Source organism: Cetorhinus maximus, chromosome 2 (genome assembly GCF_964194155.1).
Source record: "Cetorhinus maximus chromosome 2, sCetMax3.hap1.1, whole genome shotgun sequence".
NCBI lineage: Eukaryota > Metazoa > Chordata > Chondrichthyes > Lamniformes > Cetorhinidae > Cetorhinus > Cetorhinus maximus.
In genome coordinates, this window is record NC_135880.1 from 151,447,796 (window position 1) to 151,466,238 (window position 18,443).

Below are 18,443 nucleotides of genomic sequence, written 5' to 3' on the forward strand. Positions count from 1 at the left end.
AAACGGTTTCAAAAAATGTGGATTTCGACCAGTTTAACCAAATGGAAATTAAACAATGATCTATAATATAGGCTATTTTATTTCAGTAAACTGTTCTCCAAGCATACATGAAATTCAAGAATACAGAGAGAGATACAGGCAGAGAGAGGGAAAGAAAGAAAAAGACAGAGAAAGACAGAAGGAGAGATACAGGCAGAGACAGAGAGAGGGAGAGAGTGTGAGCGAGTGAGAGAGAAATACAGACAGAGACAGAAAGAGTGAGTAAGAGAGAGAGAGACACAGGCAAAAACAGAAAGACAGAGAGAGAGAGAGAGAGAGAAAGAAAAACAGAGATACAGGCAGACAGACAGAGAGATATGATGCAAGAGATACAGGCAGGGCTCTGGTGAGCAGGGGGGGCAGAGGCGCGGAGCCCCGGCAGCGGGGGGGCAGAGGCGCGGAGCCCCGGCAGCGGGGGGCGGAGGCGCGGAGCCCCGGCAGCGGGGGGGGGCAGAGGCGCGGAGCCCCGGCAGCAGGGGGCGGAGGCGCGGAGCCCCGGCAGCAGGGGGCGGAGGCGCGGAGCCCCGGCAGCGGGGGGGGGCAGAGGCGCGGAGCCCCGGCAGCAGGGGGCGGAGGCGCGGAGCCCCGGCAGCGGGGGGCAGAGGCGCGGAGCCCCGGCAGCGGGGGGGGGGCAGAGGCGCGGAGCCCCGGCAGCAGGGGGCGGAGGCGCGGAGCCCCGGCAGCGGGGGGGGGCAGAGGCGCGGAGCCCCGGCAGCGGGGGGGGGCAGAGGCGCGGAGCCCCGGCAGCGGGGGGGGGCAGAGGCGCGGAGCCCCGGCAGCGGGGGGCAGAGGCGCGGAGCCCCGGCAGCGGGGGGCAGAGGCGCGGAGCCCCGGCAGCGGGGGGGGCAGAGGCGCGGAGCCCCGGCAGCGGGGGGGGGGCAGAGGCGCGGAGCCCCGGCAGCGGGGGGCAGAGGCGCGGAGCCCCGGCAGCGGGGGGCAGAGGCGCGGAGCCCCGGCAGCGGGGGGGGGCAGAGGCGCGGAGCCCCGGCAGCGGGGGGGGGCAGAGGCGCGGAGCCCCGGCAGCGGGGGGGGGGCAGAGGCGCGGAGCCCCGGCAGCGGGGGGCAGAGGCGCGGAGCCCCGGCAGCGGGGGGCAGAGGCGCGGAGCCCCGGCAGCGGGGGGCAGAGGCGCGGAGCCCCGGCAGCGGGGGGCAGAGGCGCGGAGCCCCGGCAGCGGGGGGGGCAGAGGCGCGGAGCCCCGGCAGCGGGGGGCAGAGGCGCGGAGCCCCGGCAGCGGGGGGCAGAGGCGCGGAGCCCCGGCAGCGGGGGGCAGAGGCGCGGAGCCCCGGCAGCGGGGGGCAGAGGCGCGGAGCCCCGGCAGCGGGGGGCAGAGGCGCGGAGCCCCGGCAGCGGGGGGGGCAGAGGCGCGGAGCCCCGGCAGCGGGGGGCAGAGGCGCGGAGCCCCGGCAGCGGGGGGCAGAGGCGCGGAGCCCCGGCAGCGGGGGGCAGAGGCGCGGAGCCCCGGCAGCGGGGGGCAGAGGCGCGGAGCCCCGGCAGCGGGGGGGGCAGAGGCGCGGAGCCCCGGCAGCGGGGGGCAGAGGCGCGGAGCCCCGGCAGCGGGGGGCAGAGGCGCGGAGCCCCGGCAGCGGGGGGGCAGAGGCGCGGAGCCCCGGCAGCGGGGGGGGGGGGGGCAGAGGCGCGGAGCCCCCGGCAGCGGGGGGGGGGGGGGCAGAGGCGCGGAGCCCCGGCAGCGGGGGGGGGGGGGCAGAGGCGCGGAGCCCCGGCAGCGGGGGGGGGGCAGAGGCGCGGAGCCCCGGCAGCGGGGGGGGGGGGGCAGAGGCGCGGAGCCCCGGCAGCGGGGGGGGGGGGGCAGAGGCGCGGAGCCCCGGCAGCGGGGGGGGGCAGAGGCGCGGAGCCCCGGCAGCGGGGGGGGGGGGGGGGGGGGGCAGAGGCGCGGAGCCCCGGCAGCGGGGGGGGGGGGGGGGGCAGAGGCGCGGAGCCCCGGCAGCGGGGGGGCAGAGGCGCAGAACACAGGCAAGTGGGAGGCAGAGGGCTGGTTCTAATGGAGGTGATGGGGTTTTTTCCAGCCGGTGAGCAACATGTGTCACGGCATTGCCTCTTTTCAGGAAAGCCTGCTTAATTAAGCCTCAATCAGGTACTTAACTACAGAGCGGAGGTTCTTAACCATGATCAAGAACCTCTGGGCAGATGTCCCACCTGCCAAGAGCAACCAGCCAACCACTAGCAGGGTGGTGGCTGCTGCCAGTACGACACTCAATCATGACCACTGGATCCCTGGTCACAGGTCTATAATGGCCGGTGGTGGGAGCGGGGGGCTGTCACAGCAATATCAGTGGTCACAGGTCTATAATGGCCGGTGGTGGGAGCGGGGGGGCTGTCACAGCAATATCAGTGGCCACAGGTCTATAATGGCTGGTGGTGGGAGGGAGGGGGCTGTCACAGCAATATCAGTGGCCGTTCATGGGCTTTCCTGTCACAGACTTAATATAGTTGACTGCGGGAAGGAGGCAGGGTCCCCATCCACCCGCCTGCTTAAATGCCGCGTTGCCATCAAACTTTCCATGGGGGAAGGTATTCAATTCTGCCTGGAGTCTGGGCAGTATGACGAATCAGTGAATGGGCGGGCAGGTGGCAGAGATGGTGCACAGTGGGTGCGAGGCAGAGATGGAGCGCAGACGGACGAGAAGCAAGGATGGAAAGCAAGAGTATGAGAGGCAGGAACGGTTAGCAAGTGGGCAAGATGCAGGGACAGAGAACAAGATGCAGTAGAGTGATTTGGAACGAGTTAAAATTTTGCCCAGATAGCAAGCCTGTGAGGCAGAGGGAGACAGATTGATGATAAATTCAATTAGAAACTGTAAGGTTAGCCAACACAGTAAAAGCAAATCATAATTGATTGAACAGGTTTATGAGTGTGGATTAGAGGTCTAGTATTAAATCTAAAGCAGTTTAAATTTGTCTCAGGTTTTCTAAGAAAAACTATATTCAGTTCAGGCAAATCTTCGCTTGTTCTTTTAAAAATAAAAGGATTCATTAACCATGGACAATTTAACATGTCTCTTCTGTGCATGTGTAGGGTACAATTTGCATCTATGTTCATCCAGCTCAGGCCAGTGTGTGCATTTTACCCAATCTAGAAGGCAATTGGCTATCGGTTTCCTCGCATATTTTGCTAAGACTCTTATCTCAACTGGGTTGCTCCAGGGAGGTATGCACAGGTAAGACACCTATTTGTTAGCTCCACATAGCTCCAATTGCCAACGCAGGTTTGGGACCAGGTTACACAGCTACAGTACTTTCTTGACTCCTAAGAGCTGTATGAACATCCGACAAAGAGGAAGAGATGGGCGAAAGGCAGGGAAGAAAAGTAAATAATCAAAAAATGATGCTATTAGATAAATTCCTTAGCAACAGTGAATGTATGTTATGCCCACTGTAGGTCAAAGTGACACTTTTCCTTGCTGTCAGCCTGGTTTTTTGAACTGAGGAGACCAAACGCTCACAATTCAAAGCCCAAGTCCTCCCAAAACATGCAATTTAAAGTTGCTTTATTTCCCCTCAATTTTTGTCAGAATTGTCAAGTTACTTATTGTTTTAAGTTTTATTTTAAAATTCTAAGATTATCGTTTCATTCCCAGATTAAGGAAATCAAACATTGTAGGATATTTGCCTAAAGAAACTCAGTTTCCACCAGATTAACCCATTTATCAAGTAGCATGTAATAAATTAATAAGGAAAGGGGAATGACAAAACAGTCTCCGGTGTGACATTATAAAAACAAATCAGGCTTCTCAGTCACTCTAATTATCAGTGTACAGGCTTCTTTTCCCCTTTCTTTTGCTTGCATTGAACTGTGAATTGGCATCTGGTTAGTAGGGACAGCATGACTTCTTAATGGAAAGCATCGTTCAGCCCCAGGTCAGACAGCTGTGATATGCTGTTCCTACAATACTAAGTTCTTTCTAAGTATTATTTAGAAAGTGTGTCTTTCATAAATTTATTAAATAAATAAAGAGAATGCCCAGTTTTGTACCAAATTGAGTGTGACAGGCATGCTATGCCTGTGCAATATTTTAGTCACAGTTTGAGAGCTGTGCCAGCTCCAAAAATACATGGTAAATATGTTGTCTCAAACTCGCAACATGCTCAACAAAAAGAAAACAGAAATTGTACAAAGAATGACCTCAGTTGCAGAAACCTGCCACATAGATCATATACAGACATTGTGAGTTAAGTTTTCTGCAAACTTACCTTTGTGACATTATCTTATAGGCATCTGGTAGGAAGCACCGAATATTCTCCATCTGGGCTTGATCAGCATCACAGATTCTGTCATCAGTCCTTCCATAATTGGCACTTTCAATCATAATGACATCAGTTCCAGGGCAGCGGAGTTCAATTGGATAACTTTCACAGGATAGTTCCCTCCTAATCACAGCCATTGGAACTGGAGCTCGGCTAAAGGCTGCAATATGAACCAGACAGAAATGTAAATTTGGGTGTACGTACAATGCTTCAATTTTTTTAAAAAGCAAACAGCGATCTCTTACATTTGTCCTGCCTGTCAAAATCGTTATTTGTTCAGTTTTATCAATATAACTACGTCATTGCTGCTGTGAACATTCCTCTGTCCTACAGGTTCTTTCTCATCCCTGAACCCTGATTGTGTTTAAATCCAGACTCAAACCAGCACCCTACCCTACTCCATTTGTTCCCACAAAATTGCAGAAATCATATTCTGACTCAGTCTTCACTTTTCTCCTAGTCTTCAGAATTTAACACCACAAGCTTGGAGTTAGCTAATCATCACTTGTCAGTTTGGAACATTTGTTTGCAACATTAATAGTATCCTGACTTGGTGTTTGGTACATATCCTTGACATTTTCCGAAGGAATGACAGGGCAAACATGAAACATAAGGAATAGGAGCAGAAGTAGACCATACAGCCCCTCAAGCCTATTCCACCATTTAATAAGGTCATGGCAGATCCTTACCCTCAATTCCACTTTCACACCTAAATGTTCAAAAATCCATCAATCTCAGACTTGAATATACCCAATAACTGAGCTTCCGCAGTCTTGGAATAGAGAGTTCCAGCGATTCACGACTGAGTGAAGAAATTTCTCCTCAGCTCAGTCCAAAGTGGTCGTCCCTTTATCCTGAGACTATGCCCCCTAATTCTAGACTCTCCAACCAGAAGAATAGTCCTCTGAGCATTTATACGTTTATACTACAATGAAGTACTGTTAGAATCTTGTATGTTTAATGCTGTAGACAGTTTAGGCCAATTCTACTCTCACTCTCCTCAGAATAGCCATCTCATCACAGAATCACAGTGCAGAAGAGGCCCTTCGGCCCTTGGAGTCTGCACCGACACGTGGGAAACACCTGACCTACCTACCTAATCCCATTTAACAGCACTTGGACCATAGCCTTGAATGTTATGGTGCGCCAAGTGCTCATCCAGGTACTTTTTAAAGGCAACCCGCCTCCGTCACCCTCCCAGGCAGTGCATTCCAGACCATCACCACCCTCTGGGTAAAAAAGTTTTTCCACACATCCCCCCTAAACCTCCTGCCCCTCAACTTGAACTTATGTCCCCTTGTGACTTACCCTTCAACTAAAGGAAACAGCTGCTCTCTATGCACCCTGTTCATGCCCCTCATAATCTTGTACACTTTGATCAGGTCGCCCCTCAGTCTTCTCTGCTCCAACGAAAACAACCCAAGTCTATCCAACCTCTCTTCATAACTTAAATGTTTCATCCCAGACAACATCCTAGAGAATCTCCTCTGCACCCCCTCCAGTGCAATCACATCCTTCCTATAATGTGGTGATCAGAACTGCACACAGTACTCCAGCTGTGACCTCACCAAGGTTCTATACAACACCAACATGACCTCCCTACTTTTGTAATCTATGCCTCGATTGATAAAAGGCAAGTGTCCCATCTGCCTTTTTCACCACCCCACTAACATGCCCCTCTGCCTTCAGAGGTCTTTGGACACACACACCAAGGTCCCTTTGTTCCTCAGAACTTCCTAGTGTCATGCTGTTCATTGAATACTTCCTTGTCAAATTACTCCTTCCAAAGTGTATCACCTCACACTTTTCAGGGTTAAATTCCATCTGCCACTTATCTGCACATTTGACCATCCCATCTATATCTTCCTGTAGCCCAAGACACTCAACCTCACTATTAACCACCTGGCCAATCTTTGTGTCATCCGCAGACTTACTAATCCTACCCCCCACATAGTCATCCATGTCGTTTATATAAATGACGAATAATAGGGGACCCAGCATAGATCCCTGTGATATGCCACTGGACACGGGCTTCCAGTCACTAAAGCAGCCTTCTGTCATCGCCCTCTGTCTCCTACAACTAAGCCAATTTTGAATCCACCTTATCAAATTACCCTGTATTCCATGTGCATTTGCCTTCTTTATAAGTCTTCCATGTGGGGGCTTTGCTAAAATCCATATAAACTACAATATGCTCATCTACACACCTGGTTACCTCCTCAAAAAATTCAATCAAATTTGTTAGGCATGACCTCCCTCTGTCAAAGCCATGCTGACTATCCCTGATCAAACCTTGCCTCTCCAAGTGGAGATAGATACTCTCCTTCAGAATTTTCTCCAATAGTTTCCCTACCACTGACGTGAGACTCACTGGCCTATAGTTCCCTGGCTTATCTCTACAACCCTTCTTAAATAGCGGAACCACATTAGCTGTTCTCCAGTCCTCTGGCACCTGCCCCGTGGCCAGAGAGGAATTAAAAATTTGGGTCAGAGCCCCTGCAATCTCCTCCCTTGTCTCCCTCAACAGTCTGGGCCACAAATGATCCGGAGCTGGAGATTTGTCCACTTTTAAGCATGCCAACACCTTCAATACCTTGTCACTCCCTATATCAATTTGCTCAAGAACCTCGCAGTCTCTCTCCCCGAGTTCCATACCTTCATCCTCATTCGCTTGGGTGAAGACGGATGTGAAGTATTCATTCAACACTCTACCTATGTCCTCTGGCTCCACCCATAGATTGTCCCCTTGGTCCCTAATGGGCCCTATTCTTTCCCTGGTTATCCTCTTCTCATTGATATACTTATCGAATATCTTGGGATTTTCCTTAATTTTACCAGCCAGAGCTTTCTCATATCCCCTCTTTGCTCTCCTAATTGCTTTCTTAGGCTCCACCCTGCACTTTCTGTACTCCACTAACTCCTCTGCTAATTTGCTCCCCTTGTACCTGCTAAAAGCATTTCTTTTCCTTCTCATTGTATCCTGAATATCTCTGGTCATCCATGGTTCTCTGGGCTTGTTACTTCTTCCTATCACCCTAGAGGGAACATGTTGAGCCTGTACCCTCCCCATTTCCTTCTTGAATGCCCCCTGCTGCTCTTCTGTAGATTTCCCCACAAGTAGCTGTTCCCAGTCTACCTTGGCCAGATCCTGCCTTATTTTACTAAAATCCGCTGTCCCACAATCCAAAACATTGATTCCTGGGATGAAAAAAATCTAGTGAACCTTTGTTGCACTGCCTCTAAGGCAGGTATTTCTTTCCTTTGGTAAGGAGACCAAAAACAAACACAGTGCTCCAGATGCACTCTCACCAAAGCATCATACGACTACAGCAAGACTTTCTCTCTTTGTCTTGTGCCCAAAACATACCAGTTGCTGTGCCTTCTTATTAACTTTGTGTTTCTTGTATAAGGAACTCAATTCCCTCTGAACACCAACATTTAATTGTTTCTCACCATTTAAAAAATATTCTGTTTTTCTATTTTCCTACCAATGAATAATCTCTCATTTCCCTGATATTCCATTCTTTCCCACTCACATGAAGGTCTATACCCTTTTGCAGAGGGAAAAATTCATTTGCGTAGCACCATTTCTAATGGTGCTATGCAACTTAACTCAATTAATTGGGGTAGACAGCACTGTAGATGCTACCTCCACAGCAGTCTTCAATGATATCAATGAAAGATGCTGCGCAGGATACTCAGGTAGCAACCCAGGTAGCCAAACCATTTCCCTTTGATAAATACATGCTGAATCTGCTTAATTATATTCTGATTTTCTAATATTAGAGTTTCTAGAGATAAATCCCTTGCCTGAGCAAGTTTATTCAACATAAGTCTGCATTGCACCACCAAATGAATTCCACCCCCTTTGTGTCCTCCTCAAAGCTTATTTTCCCAGCTTTGTGCCATTAGTAAACTTGGATATATTACACTCGGTCCCTTCATCTGAGTCATTAATATACATTGTGAACAGCTGGGACAGCCCACTAGTAATAGCCTGTCAACCTAATAGTGACCCACCTATACTCACTCTCTGTTTTCCATTCTTCAACCACTTTTCTATCCATGCTAATATGTTATCCCCCAACACCATGAGCCTTTATCTTGTGCAACAACCTTTCAGGTGCCACCTAATTGAAACCCTTTTGAAAATCCAAGCATAATACATCCACTTTCCCTTTTATCTATCCTGCTAGCTACATCCACAAAAAAGATTTGTTGAGCACCATTTCCTTTTGATAAATACATGCTGAATCTGCTTAATTATATTCTGATTTTCTAATATTAGAGTTTCTAGAGATAAATCCCTTGCCAGAAAATGTTGACATCATTTGCATTCAACAGTGATCAACTGACTGACATCAAATGAAATCACACAGTGCTCAAACAACATCATTTACGATCATTTAACATAATCTAATTGCCTTCAAAGCACTCAGAAGCATTTAACTGACATCAAAAGCAATCATAGAGCCTCTTTGTGAGAAAGATTCTAAGTTCCGGTGATCAGGACAAAATTTGACTAAGTTTCAGACATCAGTGGACATCAACAATATTGTGCCATGGAATTTTCGAAGTCCCAGCTAATACACTGTTATGCATGCATTGTGTAGATTATTTAACATAGGGTCAGTGTACAAAACACTAGTGGGGATGCAAACACACCTCCCTTTTCCCCTGCAACTGTGATTTTAAGAAACTCCTTTCCTTGCCAATGATGTTTTGTCTTATCTCGTCCATGCCAATCAGACCCCTCCACACTCACTGAGATGCCTTGACCAATTATGTCTCCAAGGCAGTAGCTCAATGGACTCTTGGCAAAGCCACTTCACATCCCTTTCAGAGTCCTATGGGTTTCATTGAGTCTAACATACATATAAGCACAGGCTTTATAGGCATGATTAGTGTGGGGGGAGGGGGCACACATAAAACTTTTTTTTTTCAAAATTATCGTGATGTGGTGCATATGGAGTTGATAATACCTCCACTGTTAAGGAGTGAAACCCTGCTACATTGTGTAAAGTCATTTTTTCAATTCCTGTGTATGACTGACCATACATGTACAAGCAGCTTACAATACCTCATTCCATTCCACAGGGAGAAAAATCCACTGGAAATAAAATAGCTGTGAACTTTAGTTAATTCACAAGTTCAATTTTTTTTCAAGCAATTTTGTTCAGCGTTCAAAAAGCCCCCAAAAAAGTCCTAGAAAATTCAATCATGGGGAAGACCAATCAGAGAAAAGTCACTCCGATAATCAATGAGAAGGAAAAGAGAGGCTTTTAGCAGGTACAAGGGAAGCAAATCAGCAGAGGCATTAGTGGAGTACAGAAAGTGCAGGGTGGAGCTTAAGAAAGCAATTAGGAGAGCAACAGGGGATATGAGAAAGCTCTGGCTGGTAAAAGTAGGGAGAATCCCAAGATATTCTAGAAGTATATCAATGGGAAGATGGTAACCAGGGAAAGAGTAGGGCCCATAAGGAACCAAGGGGGCAATCTATGGGTGGAGCCAGAGGACATTGCTAGAGTGTTGAATGAAAACTTCACATCCGTCTTCATCCAAGAGAATGAGGATGAAGGTATGGAACTTGGGGAGAGAGACTGCGAGGTTCTTAAGCAAATTGATATAGGGAATGACAAGGTTTTGAAGGTGTTGGCATGCTTAAAAGTGGACAAATCTCCAGCTCCGGATCATTTGTGGCCCAGACTGCTGAGGCAGGCAAGGGAGGAGATTGCAGGGGCTCTGACCCAAATTTTTTATTCCTCTCTGGCCACAGGGAAGGTGCCAGAGGACTGGAGAACAGCTAATGTGGTTCCACTATTTAAGAAGGGTTGTAGAGATAAGCCAGGGAACTACAGGCCAGTGAGTCTCACGTCAGTGGTATGGAAACTATTAGAGAAAATTCTGAAGGAGAGAATCTATCTCCACTTGGAAAGCCAAGGTTTGATCAGGGATAGTCAGCATGGCTTTGCCAGAGGGAGGTCATGCTTAACAAGTTTGTTTGAATTTTTTGAGGAGGTGACCAGGTGTGTAGATGAGGGTAGTGCAGTTGATGTCGTTTATATGGATTTCAGCAAAGCCTTTAACAAGGTGCCATATGGGAGACTTATAAAGAAGGCAAATGCACATGGGATAGAGGGTAACATGATAAGGTGGATTCAAAATTGGCTTAGCTGTAGGAGACAGAGGGTGATCCTTCGATGCTTTAGTGACTGGAAGCCAGTGTCCAGTGGCATACCACAGCGATCTGTGTTTGGTCCCCTATTATTTGTCATTTATATAAACGACATAGATGACTATGTGGGAGGTAGGATTATCAAGTTTGCGAATGACACAAAGATTGGCCAGGTGGTTAATAGTGAGGTTGAGTGTCTTGGGCTACAGGAAGATATAGACAGGATGGTCAAATGGGCATATAAGAGGCAGATGGAATTTAACTCTGAAAAGTGTGAGGTGATACACTTTGGAAGGAGTAATTTAACAAGGAAGTATTCAATGAACGACTTGGCACTAGGAAGTTCTATGGAACAAAGGGACCTTGGCGTGCGTGTCCATAGATCTCTGAAGGCAGAGGGGCATGTTAGTGGGGTGGTGAAAAAGGCAGATGGGACCCTTGCCTTTCTCAATCAAGGCGTAGATTACACAAGTAGGGAGGTCATGTTGGAGTTGTATAGAACCTTGGTGAGGCCACAGCTGAAGTACTGTGTGCAGATCTGGTCGCCACATTATAGGAAGGACGTGGTTGCACTGGAGGGGGTGCAGAGGAGATTCACCAGGATGTTGCATGGGATGAAATATTTAAGTTATGTAGAGAGGTTGGATAGACTTGGGTTGTTTTCGTTGGAGCAGAGAAGACTGAGGGGTGACCTGATCGAGGTGTATAAGATTATGAGGGGCATGGACAGGGTGGATAGGGAGCAAAAAAACAAAAAGCTAAAAGCTACTGCGGATGCTGGAAATCCAAAACAAAAACAGAATTACCTGGAAAAACTCAGCAGGTCTGGCAGCATCGGCGGAGAAGAAATCAGTTAACGTTTCGAGCCTTCATGGCCCTTCAGCAGAACTGAAGCATAGTTAGGAGAAGGGAGAAATATAAACTGGTTTAAGGTGGGGGAAGAGAGACGTTGAGGGTGTGGTGATTGTGGAGATAAGCAGTGATAGGAGCAGATAATCAAAAGATGTCACAGACAAAAGGGTCAAAGAGGTGTTGAAGGTGGTGATATTTGTCTAAGAAAAGTGCTAATTAAGAATGGAAGACAGGATATTCAAAGTACAGCTCTAGTGGGGGTGGGGTGGGGATGCCCCTCTGCCTTCAGAGATCTATGGACACGCACGCCAAGGTCCCTTTGTTCCATAGAACTTCCTAGTGCCAAGTCGTTCATTGAATACTTCCTTGTTAAATTACTCCTTCCAAAGTGTATCACCTCACACTTTTCAGGGTTAAATTCCATCTGCCTCTTATATGCCCATTTGACCATCCTGTCTATATCTTCCTGTAGCCCAAGACACTCAACCTCACTATTAACCACCCGGCCAATCTTTGTGTCATTCGCAAACTTGATAATCCTACCTCTCACATAGTCATCTATGTCGTTTATATAAATGACAAATAATAGGGGACCAAACACAGATCGCTGTGGTATGCCACTGGACATTGGCTTCCAGTCACTAAAGCATCGAAGGATCACCCTCTGTCTCCTACAGCTAAGCCAATTTTGAATCCACCTTATCATGTTACCCTCTATCCCATGTGCATAATAATTTATATAGATTCTTCTTTCCCCACCGATTTCCATTATTTTTAAATCTAAAACTAAAACCTTGTTAGTCTGTCCACCCCACCCCCACTAGAGCTGTACTTTGAATATCCTGTCTTCCATTCTTAATTAGCACTTTTCTTAGACAAATATCACCACCTTCAACACCTCTTTGACCCTTTTGTCTGTGACATCTTTTGATTATCTGCTCCTATCACTGCTTATCTCCACAATCACCACACCCTCAACGTCTCTCTTCCCCCACCTTAAACCAGTTTATATTTCTCCCTTCTCCTAACTATGCTTCAGTTCTGCCGAAGGGCCATGAAGGCTCGAAACGTTAACTGATTTCTTCTCCGCCGATGCTGCCAGACTGCTGAGTTTTTCCAGGTAATTCTGTTTTTGTTTTGGATAGGGAGCAGCTGTTCCCCTTAGTTGAAGGGGACATAAGTTCAAGTTGAGGGGCAGGAGGTTTAGGGGGGGAATGTGAGGAAAAACCTTTTTACCTAGAGCGTGGTGACGGTTTGGAATGCACTGCCTGGGAGGGTGGTGGAGGCGGGTTGCTTCACATCCTTTAAAAAGTACCTGGATGAGCACTTGACATGAATATAACATTCAAGGCTACGGGCCAAGTGCTGGTAAATGGGTTTAGCTAGGTAGGTCAGGTGTTTCTTACCTGTCGGTGCAGTCTCGATGGGCCGAAGGGCCTCTTCTGCACTCTGTGGTTCTGTGATAATCGGAGGTGACAGATTCTGCTCGGAGTTGTTCCACCAATCTTGGGTTGTTTCTCTCCCATGCCTATAGGATGAGCCTATCGGCAGCAAATGCAGAGAGAAACAGCCTGTGATTGGAGGAGCAGCAAGCAGTGGGCAGATCAGAGGCGGTAAAAACAAAAAGCTAAAAGCTACTGCGGATGCTGGAAATCCAAAACAAAAACAGAATTACCTGGAAAAACTCAGCAGGTCTGGCAGCATCGGCGGAGAAGAAATCATCAGAGGCGGTGGTGGGTGAGGCCCGAGGACTGGAGCAGCAGGAGCCCAAAGAATGTGATGCCAGTAGCAATAGAGGAGGCCTGAGGACCAGAGTGGTAGTGGCAGCATGTGAAGCTTGAGGACCCGAGCGGCGGCGGCAGCAAGCAAAGCTCATGAACCAGAGCGATGGTGGTGAGCAAGGCCCGGGCAGCAGCAACGAACGTGGCCCAAGGTTGACCAATTGTCCCAGGTTTCCCAAAATTTGCCCTACTGTCCTGTGCTAGTTTCCAAGGAATCCATTTGTCCTGTATTCCTCCAGGCTGTGACTAATTGCTGCTTGGGGTCTTCTCTTGACTCTGCCCAAACACCTTTGGTGTCTTCGCATGCGCAGAACAGAGGCCACAGTCAGTCATCACGTGGCGCAGCCAGGACAGCAGGGGAACGGAGCAGGTAGGTCCACAGGGAAGGGGTGAGGGTGGGTGCTGGTTCACGCTGCCGACCTGGCTCGGCGGCGGGGGGGCAAATTTTTCTTTCCCAATGAACGCGTCAGTTGGCTCATCAGGGATTCCAGGGACACACTCAGTTTGAATGCGCTTTTATGCAGATGGTGAAATGGATTTTCCTGTTTAGGAGAATTCACTAGGTCAAAAGTAAATCATCTTTTAAACAAACTGTATGGAAAATCGCTCCAGAAAAAAATTGGCGACTTTCATTTGAATGTGAAATGTTTACGAAAGAATCGGGGATGATTGGTGCTGGTGGCGGACATTTTGGGAGGTCACACTGATTAATTTTTTGGCACGTGCTGGGATAATTTGTTGGAGATAAAGGGGAGAGAATGAGAGAGAGTGTGGGAAAAGGGGAGTGAAAGAGTGTGGGAAAGGGGCAAGAGTGAGAGAGACAGAGTGAGAAAGGGAATGTTGGAGATTTTTGGGGTTGAGGTTGGCATTCAGTCATGTTCAAGGAGATTGTGTATAACTCCCTCAAAGAGCTGTGTGTTTCTGAGGCTGTGAGTGAGGAAGTGTGGATGAGGGTATGTGTATATGAGAGAGACTGCGTGAGTGAGGGAATGTGCATATGTGTGTGTCAAAGAGACCACGCGTGTGAGCGAAAGACTGTGCAAGAGAGAGAGAGACCCTAAGTAAGAGAGAGACCATGTGTGTGTTGTGTGTGTGTGTATATGAGAGGCTGTGTGTTTGGGATAGCAAGTATGTATGTATGGGTGAGTGAGTGAGACTGTGTGTGACTGCATGACAGAATGTCAACCCCAACCCGAAAAACCTCCTGCTTCTCTGGGGTTGATTACAAACTACACAGGAGCTCATTTTGATTCAATTCAACCTGCCCCCTCACATTCCCTCATCATCTCTCACTCTCCCCTCTTTAACTCCTATAAATTATCCCAGTACGTGCCAAAAAATTAATGCATGAGACCTCCAAAAATTACTACCACCAGCAACATTGCCTCTGACTCTTTCGCAAATATTAAAGTCAAAATTTGTTTTTCAGAACTATTTCCATACAGATTGTTAAAAGGCAATTTCTTTTTTGCCAGTGGAATTCTTCTAAACATGAACTCCAATCCACATGTGCACAAAAGCACATTCAAACCTAGCACATCCCTGGAATCCCTGATTAGCCAATAGGAGCAATCTAACCAAATGACCAACCAGGGCACTGAAAGCAAACCAAATAAAGGCAGTGAAAAGCTGTTCAATGCCAAACTAGTTAGGGAAAGAAAAATTCACTGGCTGGTGGGGAAAGGGTGGGAGCTCTCACACATCCGGGTAGGGGGAGGGTGGAGAAGTGGATGGATTCCACACACACTGACACTCTCACTGGGATCTGGGCCCACAAACACTGACTCTTACTGCGATATAGATTCCAGAGGCACTAACTCTCAAAGAGGTGTGTGTTCCACACAGACGCACTCTCACTGGAGTCTGGCTCCCACAAGCACCGATTCTTACTGGGGTATAGGTTCCACAGGCATTGGCTCTCATTTGGGCACAGATCCCACCACAAGAAGCAGGCAGGACAAGGGAACAAAGCAGGTAGGGGTGTAGTGTTAGGGCTGGGGTGGGGACTGGGGGTGTGGTCCACCATGCGGGCCTGAGTCAGTGGGGGGGGGGGGGTGGTTTACGGACATTGGGAGCTCTCCCATATCTGGGAAATGTGGTGAAGTCCAGATTGGGGGAGGGGGTGGAGAAAGAGGAGGGGATGATTGAGTGGGGTGGGAGGGCATGAGTGAATACCTGGATGGGTATGGAAAGGGATTAATGAATGAGTGGGGCTGAGAAAACATGAGTGAGTGAGTGGGGAGGGGAGTGAGGACATGAGTGGGGTTACGAAGTCATGAGTAGGGAGGGAGGGCCTAAGTGGGTGAAGGGGGGCTGAGTGGGGATAGGAGGAAGGGCATGGGCGATAGTGTGGGGGGTGAGGCCTAATGATTGTTTTTGATGCCTGATGACAACTGATGTCAAAAGATGGCAATTGAACACTTTCGATTACTGGTGAAAAACTCATTCCAAATTATGCCTTGTGATGTCATATATGTTTTGAGTGCACTTGAATGCATATGATGTCAATATTTTCTGGTAGGTTTACTGCTTCCTTAATAATGAATTCCAGCATTCGGCAATGACTGGCATTAGGCTAAGCAATTTTCTCTTTCTCTCCTTCCTTGAATAGTGGCGTTACACTTGCTAGCTTCCAATTTGTTCAGCCCATTTCAGAATCTAGAGAAATTTGGAAGATCACAACCAGGAAATCCACTTTTTCTGCAGCAACCTCTTTTAATACTATCAGGTCTGAGGGACTTATCAGCTTTCAGTCCAATTAATTTCTCTAATACTTCTTCTCTACTGCTAATTGCTTTAATTGATTAACTATCCTTTATCAGGGATATCCACACCGCCACCATTCCACCACACGCCCTCCCTCCCCACCACCCCCCAAACCACCCTCTTTTCCATTTCCTCTGTCTTTTCAAAACGTCAAGTAATCTGGAATATTTAGTCCCACTAAACCACATTTCTTCAATGGCTATTAGATCACACCTATTTATTTCTATTTGTGCCATTAATTTTTCTATCTAGTCACAAATGCTTCAAATATTCAGTTTAAGCATACTTAATTTTAACTTTTTACTATTTTTCTCTGCTGCTTTAAGCTAGAGCATGCCCATTATAATGAAATACAAGAGGAAATTATTACAAGTAGAGAGGTGATTTTAACCTCCTAGGCAAAAAGTAGGTGATTTTGAGTCTAATGTCCATTTTACATCCAGTTTGATTTTACTCCCTGTTGACTTCAAGGATAACATGTGGGGTGTAAAAAACAGATGGTTGCACTGAACTCACCCATTCCCAGCCCAGGAAATTGGGTTACAATTACCGTGTGTGTGTGTGTAATACATTCCTTCACAACTGGAGCCCTAAGCACCCAAAACTTAGATTGTAAAGGCACATCAAACAAAAGCAAATGACAGCATAATTCCCATGATAAAATCATTCAAAGGCAGTTATTTTTGAAAAAGAAATTCAACACACAACATCCAACTCATTTTTTGAGGGCCCATTAGTGGGGCAAGCTCAGGGTTTTGCTGAATTACCAGTTTTACAATTTACTTTCATAATTAGTTCAAAAATCAACTGGATTTATCAATTTAAATGCCAGCACTGGGGAACGAAAGTGCCATTCAGGTAAATAAAGAACAAACTCTTATCAAGTTGCACCTGCTTATGGAGGGGAATGCTCCACTGGTTTAGTCACACAATTTCAACAGCATAATTTCCATAACAAAATGCAGTAAAGCGTTCCTGCTAACTGACCACAATCCTGGTATTAACAAGATCAAATTGCTCTTAACTCACTGATGCACAGTATCAAATACTCTCATCATTATTACTTTCAATGGGATAATGATAGAGATCCCGAAACATAAGACTAATTGGGAAATGATTTTCACAGTAGAAGCATTGATCAGAATTGTAGCATATAAAGTACTGAAAGATACAAATAGTAAATACCACACCAACTATTAGAAGGCCATATTGCCTCAGTGCAAAGTTGTTTTCTTTGGGAATCCCAACTTTAGAGGGACATGATTAGACCTCAACAAAAGAGCCACAGTTGAACAATGTATCTGTATGATAATCCGCAAATACCCCCACATCTAACCTGATAATGGAGGGAAGGTCATTTGTGAAGCAGCTGAATATGGCTGGGTCTAGAATACTGCCTGAGGAACCTTGCAGCGATGTCCTGGGGCTGCGATAATTGGCCTCCAACAGCTATTGTTCCTCTGTGTTAAGTACGTCAGTATGATTCTAACCAATGGAGAATCCCCTTTCCCACACCACCTGCCCTACTCATTCCCAAAAACATTAATTTTGCCAGGGCTCTTTGATGCCATACTTGGTCAAGTCCTACCATGACGTCAAGGGCAGCCACTCTCACCTTATCTCAGAAATAAAGTACTACTGTCAAAGTTTACACAAAGGCTGTAATGAGTGGTGCTGGCAGAACCCAAGCTGAGCATGGGTGAGGCAAGTGCCACTTGATTGCAATGTCGACAACAACCCCCAACACTTTACAGTAATTAGTTGGACTAAATGTGCCCTGCTTTTTGTGGACAGGGCAAATATGGAAAATTTTCCACTTGGTGGGTAGGTGCTAGTGTTCTGCCAGAACAGTTTTGCTAGGAGAACAGCTAAATCTGGAGCACAGTCTTTTAGCACTACAGCCAGAATGTTTGCTTTCCACTGCACTCAGCCATTTCTTGATATCATGTAAACTAGTGCTGAGTTCAAACAGATACCATTTTAGCTGTTTGAAGGGCCTTAACCTTCAGTGTGGGAGTCATGAATTGATGGAGATGTAAAGGGTGGATAAGGTCCATTTAAATGCCATGATTTCCAGTTGTTTAAATCCCAAGTCCTTTAAACATGAAAAAACAAGTTCCAGCTGTCAGTTAGAGTAAAAAAAAACACGTGTTGCTCGAAGGCATTAATTGACAGGCCATCTGGAGTAGCTTAGACAGTCTAACAACCTTTCATAAAACTGGGCCAAAGTATCCCAGGCCTTCTGCCCAACCCACCTCAGCGCTGGCCCGTCTCCACCTCCGGAGACAGCAGGCACAATTCGATAATTAGCCTGCTCTTGCCAGAGTGAAAATTGCACATGGGGGAGTTGTTTTCATGGAGATGGGTCTGCCATGTCAGGAGATATTCTGGTTTCAGCTTTCTGCCTCTACGGAGAAAATTCAGCCCTTCATGTTTTAGGAGAGGTTTTTCATATTTTCTAATATTGGGCTAGATTTTGCTACACCATCCAATGGTATCTGCCATGAATTAGACCTGCCTCTGCACCATTTACATCTTTACTATTAAGTTACTGAAAGAGTAAGCT

General features: G+C 47.5%; 1 protein-coding gene across 4 annotated transcripts in view; it reads right to left on the reverse strand.

The window, feature by feature from the left end:
- LOC144698702 (adhesion G protein-coupled receptor L3-like) overlaps positions 1–18,443 on the reverse strand; it is an 891,299-nt gene that overhangs the window by 485,752 nt on the left and 387,104 nt on the right. For all 4 annotated transcript variants that reach the window (XM_078570511.1, XM_078570510.1, XM_078570509.1 and 1 more), the window contains exon 4: positions 4,250–4,463. In XM_078570511.1, coding sequence (XP_078426637.1) covers positions 4,250–4,463 — 214 coding nt within the window. The remainder of the gene's footprint in view (positions 1–4,249; positions 4,464–18,443) is intronic.